The sequence below is a fragment of the Mytilus trossulus genome, chromosome 7 (genome assembly GCF_036588685.1).
Source record: "Mytilus trossulus isolate FHL-02 chromosome 7, PNRI_Mtr1.1.1.hap1, whole genome shotgun sequence".
Lineage (NCBI taxonomy): Eukaryota > Metazoa > Mollusca > Bivalvia > Mytilida > Mytilidae > Mytilus > Mytilus trossulus.
In genome coordinates, this window is record NC_086379.1 from 39,041,640 (window position 1) to 39,054,193 (window position 12,554).

The 12,554-nt window shown below is 32.1% G+C and overlaps 1 protein-coding gene across 1 annotated transcript; it reads right to left on the bottom strand.

Moving 5' to 3' along the window:
* Positions 1-505: 505 nt before the first annotated feature.
* On the bottom strand, positions 506-5,051 carry LOC134725057 (uncharacterized). Its single transcript, XM_063588556.1, has 3 exons — positions 4,840-5,051; positions 1,867-2,058; positions 506-1,370 (listed from the first exon to the last, which is right to left on the bottom strand). Exons 1-3 carry the CDS (start codon positions 4,840-4,842, stop codon positions 1,212-1,214), a joined length of 354 nt encoding a protein of 117 aa, XP_063444626.1. The 5' UTR covers positions 4,843-5,051; the 3' UTR covers positions 506-1,211.
* Between the last annotated feature and the right edge of the window lie 7,503 nt (positions 5,052-12,554).

The window sequence follows — 12,554 nt, forward strand, 5'->3', positions numbered from 1 at the left end:
TAAGAATGGAATTTCGAATTAAATTAATTAAATTTAAATATTTCGATATTGGTCCTATATTCAAATGAGTAAAACAAATGTACAACGATTAATCTCTGTATGACAGTTCGAACATTCCAATTAATTACACAAATAACAAATTGAACAGAAGTAATGTAAATGAAAAATATATAGCAGTACATTGTAAAATATCCCGGTGAATTACAACACAAAAACTTTATACAGTGGCGGATCTAGAAATTATTATAAGAGGGGGCCCACTGACTGCCTAAGAGTGGGTCGATCTCGTCACGCTTCAGTGATTCCCTATACAAGCAACCATTTTTTTTTTATCTCAAAAGCAGGGGGCCTGCCCCTTAAATCCGCCTCTGTTATAGTTACTCTCATGTTTACAATAAATAAATAAGTTAAACATCACACTCATTCTATTTTGAAGTTAGGCATAATGTGACTTTTGTGCTTAGACACAACATAAAGATTTTAGAATTGTTGGAAGACTTGTCAGTGGAAATGGAAAAAAAATGTCTTTATGAATGCGTTTATGCAAATGATATAAAATGAACGACGATGCGAGAGAAATGAATTTGACTAGAACATTGGCAGTATAATCGAGTTATATTGAGTATTTACGTTGATCCCACGAATTATCAATACGAAAAATAACAAGTTGGTACCACTCGCCCAAATAATTTGTAATAAGTTAAACTTCTTTCTATAGGTTCTTAAAATTTGAATTTAGAAATTAATGCATTCATTTATGAATGCAAATTTGAAGAATGGACAAAAATGCAAATGGATTATTTCGATTTCTTAAAAATTTACATACATATATATGAGTCAGACATAAAAATGCGTATTCTTATTATTGCAATTCTCATCCAGTCGCAATATCTGCATTTTATAAAAAAATTGTTTTACAGTATCCCAAAAAGGATATTAATTCACTGTACGAAAACTATAAAATTGCTCACCAAAATGTGTTGCCTGTAACTGATTAAATGCAATTGCACTCAAATTAAAATATTTTTGTGAAAATTTGTGATTTTTAAAACCAAATGAGTTATGAAATTATGATATTTTTTTTTTGGACAGGTGGACCCAATTTGTTTATTTTCATTCACGTATTTGCCCTATAGACATGTTTGTGCAAAATATTATATGTTTTCAAAATAATTAGATGAATCAAAAATTATGCTTCAATTCTTATCACATTAGCTGTCACCTAAAGCACCGGTTCCATACAAAACAAGTATTAAGATTATAAGTGCTACTGCAGTTACTATAACGCCAACGAGAATATAAGTCAGTCTTTTAGACTTCTTCTTAGCCTTCTGTCGAGTTTTTACTGCAAGCTTTTTAAATTCGGCAGTCTGCAAAAAAAAAAGAAGATAAAAAAACGTTATTTCAAATGAAAAATTATCATATTCAAAGAAAAATACATTTCAAATAATCTTAAATAAAAACCTACAGCAGGTATTGGGATTAATCGGCAGTGGTTATAATAATACAAACATTGAGAGTTAGGTGAGTACACATTAATATTAATATCTTAATATTTCATTAAACACACTAAGTCGGTAAACAATTACAGTGGCTTTGTATATAAGTTTTCAAAATCACATAACCTCAATAGAGCTTCATTGAAAGATCAATAAAAAAGTATATTTTTTAAGTATAGCAGACATTTGTTTCTTCAACTCAAGCCTTGCCTCGAAATTCAAAAGTGTGTACCGATGTTTATTAAATCTTATAATAATTTATAATTTACCGTCTGTTCTGACAGAATTCAACACAACTCAAGCCTTGCCTCGAAATTCAAAACTGTGTACCGATGTTTATTAAATCTTATAATAATTTATAATTTACCGTCTGTTCTGACAGAATTCCAGCTCTAGATTCCAGATCCTCTAATTTACCCTCCCTCTCGTGCATCTTTATAATATTGTTTGACATTATGTCTTTAGTCTCAGACACCTGATTTTCTAAAGTTTCTAACATCACATCACTTGTCCCTGTTTCGCCACCATCTCCATGTCTGGTCTTTCGGTTTTTCCTCGGCTTTAAGATGAAAATAATAAAAATACAATTATCTGTTATGATGATGGTAGTTATAAAATGGTTGTTATCCTTATTTATTTTTCCGACATTTATGTTACCCTTCGACAATTAATGATCTAGCTATATGAATGGTTTGAAAAAAAACTAAAAGTTATCAATACCATGCTAAGAATATCAACAAATTTTACAAGTGAATACGTTGAGCCTCCTTTGAAATTACTCCACTAAAATAGCAATGTTCTACATATAAAATATGAATGATGAGTGAAGTACCGGGCCAAATAATCTGCAAATAACTATATCATTTTCTAACAAGAAGCGGTCATTCTTAAACTGACACAATCTTGGAACTTGAACATCTAATCTAAGCAATTGTTTTAAGGGTTGTTGCAAGACCAAATGATTTCAAAGAAAGTTAGATGTGCCGATTACTTATACAACTGCTATCCAAACATCAAAGATTTAACTTGAGTGATTCCATTTAATATGACTTAAAACAAATTTTAACGAATTGTTGATGCCCCAACATCACGCCTAGGTTTCGAGTTTCGCTCCGTCGAAGCGAGGACAAAATTCATAGAAACTCAGATTAGTACTCACTCAGGCAAAGTTGACCTCAGAGGAAATTGAAATTGGTTTCTTTATCTATTTCGGTCACATTTGATATAGCTCCTTCCTGTTCATTTATTTATATACCCTAGACATTCAGATTATGGGTTTCATAATGAGGGTACGTGGATCTGTGCAATTTATAAAGAGTTATATTCATTTATGGTATTTCTATGCATATCTTAAGTTTTTATGGTTTAATGGTATCATATTCTTTGATTATTTTATTTCTCATCATAATGCATAACAATTAATACAGTTCTGTAACCTGCCTCCTACCTACATAAGTGAAGTACCATTTAAGGCCAGAACATTTCCCTACAAGTAACATCCATAAATTAGAAAACGAGTTAAACAAACTTCTTCTAACCAATGCCATTAACGCTTTCAAAAATAATTTACGCAATATTCAAAATAAAATCTGGTTTTCAACTGGCCATCAATTGAACCCTTGAATAATTGTAGCAAAAAATGTATCTACATGCAAGGAGTGTTACATTTTGTAACAAGTATTTTCTTTCGTCCGAAATTGATGCCATTTATAGATGGAATTCTTTTAAAAGTATGCAGCCAATTCTATCTGGAATCGGGACTTTTAAATCGGAATCATTGTTTAAGGAATGGCACGCAAACTGCCATTTTATAGAATGATAATCAAAGGGTTCGTTTGCCAGGGTTATTGCAATCACAGAAAATGATTATGTTGCGAGTAACCAATTTAAGATCCGGGGTATTCGAAAGTTTTCAAGGTGTGTCCCGCCCAATAAGAATTTTTAAAACTTCATTGTGCGAATTCGAAGGTAGTTATAAGGCAAATGCTAATTATGCTCATAATAGATACCAACATTCGAATTGCGTATGCCAGACACACATTTGTTTAAAAAAATTTCATCACTGACGCTAAAATTTATTAACTTAAAGTTAAAAAGGAAAAATAAATACGATGTTTTAATGCTATGAGGATCAAACTAATTTTCGAATGATTTGTCAAATACAGCGAAGGTTACAAAATCCTGGTGAGGAACATCTTTTATATTACATAAAGGTAAAAGTTTTGTAAACAATTAAAAGTAAGGACCATAATTATATTAATGACAACTTATGTTAAACAAAAGTGCTGACTGCTGCACTGGTGATACCCTCAGACAGAAAACGCCACTAACAGGGGCATGGACTCGTTCGTTGAATTGTTAATAAACTTATCTTCCATACGATTATTACAATTTTGTACGTTTCATGTATAAAAGACCCAAAATTGAGTTTTTGTTATTGCAAAATTCAGCAAATGCAATCTATTGCTCGGTCAAACATCCCTAATTTCAAAAAAAAATAAAGCATTATAAGCCAATTAATTCAAAATGACATAAATGATGTGGCTATATCAATCATAAGTCATGTCAGCACGAACATGCTGACTACTGAGCTGGGGATATCCTATTGTTACATAATTCATTCCAATCACTTTTTTAGTTGATGCTTATTTCTTTATTCATCATCAGGCTGCATCTCTTGCACGACATTCGGACTTAAACTTTTATTCTAAAATTGGTTTACTAGTACATGTATTGATTTTATCTCAAAATCATGGTAAAATTAACAAAATTTAGATAAAAGTATACGCTATGAGTTGCAACATTATTGTCAAAACAAAAGGACACCCAGTGACCCCTTCCTTTTTTTTTATATCTGACACTAATTCCCGTGACAGAGTACTTAGACATCAAGATTCACAAACAGATATACGGAGCTTATGTCTATCTATAACATTCAGTTGTTGTTTATATGGTGTATGTCTTTATTGTGTTTATTGCATGTTCATTCTAATTTTGGAGTCTTTAGATTGAAGGTGTCAAGGTGACATTGATACTTTTGAAAGTCTTCTAGTATGTATAAAAGTATGTATAGACTACTTTCGTTTCATCATCCGATATTGATTTGTATATCATTATAATAACGAAACCATTAAAGTTATTCAAATAAAACTACTACAATTAACTATGTATATATTATATATTTTCAATATTATCGAGGATTTATCTTCAAGTTACCTGTGAACATTGATACGTGTGTTAAGTATACTATTACTAACATAATGGCGTCCAACATACACAAATATGAAGGACATATGTACATAATGACATATGATCACATATTAATTTTGTGTTTACTTACCATTATGTATATGCCCTGACTAGTTGTTTATTTTACTTCCGTGTTTACAAGTCACTTATAAACAACATATCGTCTTTCATTATTAATGAATACTTGTTCTCCACAGTCCGTTGTTTATCGACTGAAAGGTTAATCTTCTTACTGAATAATGTATTTATAGACATGGGAAAATATTTACGTGTTTCGTTTTGCATCAAGTATCATAAAAGAAACCAGAGGCATGGTTTTAGAAAGTATCCTAAGATATGTTATGCAAGATAGATCTAAGAACAAATTTTATGACCATCATATGATCTCATATGACTATCATATGAAATGTCATATAGCCTGTTGATTGAACATATTTTCCTTATACTAAATAATGATTACACAATGATGAAAATAACTATCTAAAAAAAATAATTATAATCATATTACCTACAAATATTATATATGCTTCATTATTAATTATATAAGAACATGGTCTTTTATATGTTCCGGACCATATGAGTATTTGGACCATACGCGTATGGTCATGACCATATGGGTATATTCTCATATGATCCGACCATACGCGTATGGTCAGTGTAATTAACACCCTGTTACAGTTTCCTATTTAAACTTATAAACTTTTCATATAGTATGACATCACGCTATCATATAGATGATTTCATTATTACTAGTATATTATAATATAATTAGCTAAATAAGAATAAGAAGTTTCACATCGTTAATTCTATTTTAATATACTATGCGAAAAACTATGATAAACACATTACCAAGTTATGAAAATGACACTTCTTGTCCATTCGTTTTTGATCCGTTTTGTTATTTGATTTTGGCATGTGATTATGGACTTTTGGAATTGATTCTCCTCGAAGTTCAGTATTTTTGTGATTTCACTTTTTGAACCGATGGTCATTACCGATTTTTTTTTATTACGAGTGACTCAAAAATAAAATTTCTTGAACATGTTGAACTGTTACACAAGATTTGATGCCACTGGAAAGTAAAATATTTTATTTAATTTGTCTTGTGAATATTGTGTATTGCAGTCATGTTACGATATTTTAGATCTAGAGCTTTTTAAAAACACCGTAGACATATCGGAATGGCCCAAGACCTCGATATCACTGTACGCAGCTACAAAAAGTCTAGCTTTTAACTCGCAAAACAAAAGGTGTAAATAAAAAGGATCGTGCACAACCAAGACTTGCAAATGCAAAAAAGCTATGATACCGTGTGGAAGTAAATGTCACCCCAAGCCTTCATACAAGGATATAATAACAGATGACCTCGTACATCTTTTGAATCTCGCATTTATTTTAGTTGTAAAATTTAATAGCTGAAACGGAAGAGGTTCTTCACAAACACTTATTTAAGTGCGTCAAAGGTTAAACAGTTGTGGATCGAGTAACCATGGGGGGGCTATATGTGCATAAGGAGAGAGGAAATATGTTGTACCCACATTTTCCCAATTTTACAACCATTTGAGGACATAACAATTTGTAATTCCAAAATCTTTTTCCTGTCACATTTTCCTTACTAGTAAAAAACCTGCTTCCACTGCTAGACAAAGGGAGTATAAAATGTTACGTTTGACCGTCCGTCTCTTCTTTCGTCCTTCCGTCGTCCAATTTTTGTTTAAAGACAGTAACTTAAGTTTTCCTCATCCAAATTAAGAAAACTTGTACACAATGATAAGAACCGAAACTAACAGACAGTGTTCGCATTTGATCAATGAGTCACTTACTGTGCTTGACTTATGGTCCTTTAAATCTTAGAACATTTCACAAGGCTAAGCGCAATGCGGAGACTTTCGTGTCGTCAGAGAATATTCTTTTAATTGTTTCAAATTTATCCAAAGATTTTGTCAATTCCACTATTCTGAAAGGATGGACATATGATAACGTGATTTGAAAGATATTGATCAATTTTAAATAAACAGGCCAACATGGAAAGATGTAGAAAATTCTTAGTGTATCGGATACACATCTCGGTTTGTTGACCTTTAGAAATTCGTGTAAATTGCTTTCTCAAAGTGAACACAAACGTTTGACTTAAAGAAACTGTCTGACTTTGTTTTAATAATTTACAACAACTTTTAGTTAGCTTCGTCATTAAACCCACTGGCAAATATTCAACTAAAAGTTGTAAAGAATCAATCTTTTTCTATTTTTTTATTGAATAAATTCCATTATAACTACTTAGTGACGCGAAAGGTAAAAAGTTTACTTTCCAACCGCATTGGGTAAAGAGAAACTGACAATCATTGCAAAAACGAAATAAGCACAACTACAAGAAGTATCCCAATCCGAAATTGCGGAAGGATCCGAATCACGAGGAACTATTTGTAAAAATTTGTACTGGTGTGTAAGTAAAATCTTGATTAGAATTGTTTTAACGATATTTGTATTGAATTTGTAATGACTAAAGTATTATTAGATACAAAAGAGGGGCGAGAGATACCAGAAGGACAGTAAAACTTAAAGATAAAAAAACAATCTGAAAACGCCATGAAGATTTACCAGTGAATATTTAGTGGACAACGCAGATAACTGTATAGATGAGTACACTTTCAATATTGATGATTTTGCGAGTTTATATTTAGTCAAAAAAGAGAATACAACATTTAAGAGTAAAATTTTAAACGAAAAGGTAAAGATACTAGATAGACATTCAAACTAATATTTGCTATTAAAACTATTATTTTAACATGGAATGTAATAAAGTATTTTGTCAAATATGTTACAATTAAGAAAAAAATAACGTTTTATATTTTGATTTTGCATAATAATTATGATTTAAAAGATTAACAAATACGTAAGGGGACAATTTTTTTATCACGTTAAATCATAGACAAACATTTTTTTTTGAAACAATGCAATAGGTGACCTGGGACTGTGTGTACTATTTAACACATATAACTTACAAAATACTTTTTACATTTCATGATAAAATGATAGTTTTTAATAGCAAATATTAGTTAGAATATCTATCTAATATAATAGTTCTTGTCCGTGTGTGTTACATTTTAGTGTTGTGCTTCTGTTGTGTCGTAGTTCTCCTCTTATATTTGAAGTGTTTCCTTCAGATTTAGTTGTTTGTAACCAGGATTTGTTTTTTTTCTCAATCGATTTATGAATTTCGAACAGCGGTATACTTCTGTTGCCTTTATTTAGCTTCAAGTGCGGGTTCAAGATTTTTGGAAGGGGGTGTCCTTAAACTTTTGGACGATTTTATGCTTAAGAGAATATAAACCGTAAAAAACAAAATAAACATATTTGTTTTTAAAACTTTATTTTTCAAGAAAAATATATCTCAAAACTGAATTTTGACTTTTTGTCCGTGCCTTTCTATCCTGCAGTCGACACATTAGGGACTCTCCATTTAATTTTTGAGATATACTCTTCTCACATAAAACCGTTAAAGCGGTATATCTGTATTGTACATGTTCAGCGTGACCTACAATGACAATCATATATAATAATTGACTTTCACAGTATTAATATTTCATCAACCTTTTGAATTATAAAAATCATACATGAAGTAAAAGAGGGACGAAAGATAGCAAAGGGACATCTAAAACAAACTGACATCGCCATTGCTAAAAATGAAAAAGACAAACAGACAAACAATAGTACACATGACACAACATAGAAAACCAAAGAATAAACAACACGAACCCCACCAAAAACTAGGGGTGATCTCAGGTGCTTCTGAAGGGTAAGCAGATCCTGCTCCACATGTGGCACCCGTCATGTTGCTTATGTGAAATCAAATCCGGTAAATAGTCTAATTCGGTAGGTCATATTCATGAAAGGGAAGGGGATTATAGTAACGACGTAAGGAACATATCCGATATCATTTGTGAAACGGTTATTCCATAACGGTCAACCAACTCGTGATGGCGTCCTTAAAATTTACGAAGGGATGATTTCAACTTCACCATTTGAAACTCTTGGTTTAATAGCTTCCTTAGAAGCAGCAACCCTCTATCAAGAAAATCATGATAGGAAATTCAAGCACGGGAGTATCGTATCAATTTAGGGTAAATACCCCGTATGCAGGTGCTGCTGGAATGTTGCTACTTAGAAATTGAAAGTTCACAATTGGAAAGCTGAAATCATCTCAGTATCTGTAGTATCCTTTATCTCTAGTTCAATGGGATAGATGCGTTCCACATAGTCACCAATTTTTTGGTGGAGCACTAGGAAGACCCAGCAATATACCGTTGTTTGTAAGGACACTTATGTATTTTAGGTATCCAATACAGTGATGGAAGATCCAGTTCTTCATCTTTGGTTGAAATTCCAAAGGAACAAAGAACATACCTATGATTATCCAGGATTTCCTCTTTGGTAAGCGTCGTGAAGGTATATGTTGAGTTTCCAAGTGAATTGTCAATACCTTATTCGTTTATCAAGTAAATAATGTAATGACTTTTACACACAAAAACGATGTTACTTGGGGCTTTGTCTGCGGGGACAACAACAGGTCGGATGGGTGTTTAGCATCATTTGGGTCTTCAAAGATTGACGTAGCATGGGCATTGATGGACCATTTCAGTTTCTTAATTCTGATTTGTATCAACAACCTCACTGCCTTAATCCTTAAGTAGGTGCAAATATAATACAATATATTTAATAAATATTATGTGTTTTCTTAAAAAACATCTCGGTTTATGACTAAAACACAAATAATTAGCCTGTCAACAAAGAGGTTGTGAGTTCAAATCTCCCAATGGGCATATGCGTTCGATTCAATTCATTTCTTAATCAACTACAATTTTCAAATTTCCTGTCAAAGGTGGTTATTTTCAGGCCCTTTGGCTTCTTTTACCAAAAAAAACTGAACGTCCCACCAATAGTGTGGAGGGTGACGTTAATTAACCTTAATCTTAACCTGAACGTTCTAATTAAATAACGACAATTAATTTACCAACGACGCAACATTATTTTCATTCTGTAATGTAAATGAAAAATATTTATTAGTACTTAGAAAAATATCCAGGTAAATTACAATAAGTAATAAGATAACAAAATCACACACCTTCTCTTTTTCAGGCGAAGCATACTGTGTCTTTTGTGCTTTGTCACAACTTCACTTGATACAAATCAGAATTAAGCAACTGAAGGGGTCTATTAATACCCATGCTTAGTCAATCTTTTAAGACTCAAATGTTGCTAAACACTTGTCATACCTCCACGACAAATATGTTGTTGTCCCCTCAATTAAACCCCTTAACAACATTTTTTTGTCGGTAAAACTCATTTCATAAACTGCTTGATAAACGAATAGGTATTAATAATTCACTTGGAAACTCAGCATATTCCCTCATGACACTTACCAAAGAGGAACTCCTTGAAAATCATAGGTCTATTATGTGTTCCTTTGGAATTTCAACCATAGATGAAGAAATGGATCTTTCACCATTGTATTAGATACCTAGACTACAGAAGCGTCCTCACAAACAACGGTATATTGCTGGGTCTTCCAGGTGCTCCACAAAACCTCTTTCTAAATTATTAATATCTATTTTATCTTTTAGAGTACAAACAATATAAAACTCTTTCATCTAGCAATAGTATAAAAACATTTGACTTTTTTAAACTTTACACAAGTATTCCCCATTCTAAAATAAAAGAGTTGGTATTGCTTTGTTTCATAAAAAAGACAGGCAAAAGTAGATACAAGTATCTTGTCTTAGGGAAGGATAAATCATACTTTGTAAAGGATCACACTGATTCGAACAAAACAATCTCTAAAACTGACATTTTCAAAATGGTTGATTTTTTGATTGACAACATATTTGTTACGTTTGGAGGATGTGTTATTTTCAACAGACTGTCGACATTTCAATGGGAATCAATTGTTCCCCTCTTCTTGCCGACTTGTTTCTTTATTATAATGAAGCTGAATTCATACAGGAACTTCTTTGGATGAAAAATAGGAAGCTAATTATATCTTTAAACTTTACTTTCCGCTATAAACATGATGTTCTCTAACTAGATAGTTCAAAATTTGGTGACTATGTTGAACGCATCTATCCAATCGAAGTAGAGATAAAAGATACAACAGATACCGTTAAGTCTGGCTTATATCTTGACTCACATCTAGCCATTGACAATAAGGCCCGTTACGACAATGTAAAACAATTCAAATGAGAAAACTAACGGCCTTATTTATTTTGAAAAAACAACAAAAAATAACAACAACTAGTAACACATAAACAAACGACAACCATTGAATTACAGGCTCCTGACTTGGGACAGGCACATACATACATAATATGGCGGGGTTAAACATGTTAACGGGATCCCAGCCCTACCCTAACCTGGGACATTGGTATACCAGTACAACAAAAGAACGAACTATAAAAATCAGTCGAAAAAGGCTTCACTCATCAGATAGACAAAATTCAAATGGACGTGGACGGGTACTTTTAGATTCTAACAACAAAAAAAACTAGTTACAAATCTGAGAGTACTCACAGTTAACTGACAGCTAGTTCAAAGCCACTAATAAAACTAATAAAAAAAATCTCAGGGTAAGCAGACCATATAATTTTCTGAATTTATTAAGTGTTTTTTAAAGGTAACAATTGTAAATCCATTTGTGAATTAAATAATAAGCATCGTTGAGAAGTCAATATTTAAACTGCTGAAAACGTTCCAACGGTATATCTGCCTACATCAATACATTTTTATTGACGTTGGCTTTCAATGTTCTTTCGCGTTTTTGTTCTTTTAGAATGTAGCTTAAATATTAGTATCTACAGTAACTTATTGTCTAGAATGTAGGTAATTTCGAGCCTGTATATAGACATATTAGGCCAATCGTACCAGATCCATTAAACAACAAAAAAAACGAGAGAAAATAACATTAAAAGCAAAAATATGCATCTTAAATTATTGTTATGTTGAATGCAAATCCAGATATACGCGTCGAATGAACACAATTTAATATTTGCTATTTTCATTTCCTAACACTTTATCGGTACTACGTATTGTGGCCAGTTAGCCTCTAATGGTGCAATCAGTAGTCAGTGATTCAGTACTAAAAAATAAGTTTTAAATTCCCCATTGAATGTTTTTTTTTAAAAAGGACTAGAAACTGAGTTTCAACTCCCGTAGTTAACGTTAAGCTTAGATGAATTAGGCCATTTCTTTAAATAAATATCGTTTCTACTTATCCATACATCCCTGGCGCTTAAACGTTTAGTTTTTAGCGTCCCTGGTGAAGATGATCATGAGTCAAGAAAAGTGCTAAGGACGCACGAAATTTGTAAGGGTTATTTTCATTTGGAACTAATCTGGCTGACTTTAATACCCGGTGGAATCAACAGCAAATTAGAAATTGCCTTGTTACTGACATGATATATAGCACTGATTCCTAAGATATCATGTTAATACATTAATAAAATTACTGGAAACATACTTCAATTTCTAAGCTCTAGTAATGCATTGGTCATATTGGTCCTAACTGTATACGATTTTATACATCTGCTACTATGAAATATGTTTAATGAGGTATGTTTAATTTTAATGTCAATATATCATGAGAGAGGGTTAGGGGATCGAGTTGTGTGGGCACATAAACTCTACTCAGGCAAAGTTGACGTTAGATGGATTCGGTGTTTTTCAATCTTTTTTGGCAATATAGCCCCTACAAGTGCATGTATTTATACACCACAGGCTTTCAAATTTATGATTTTGAGCATATTCATGATAAGG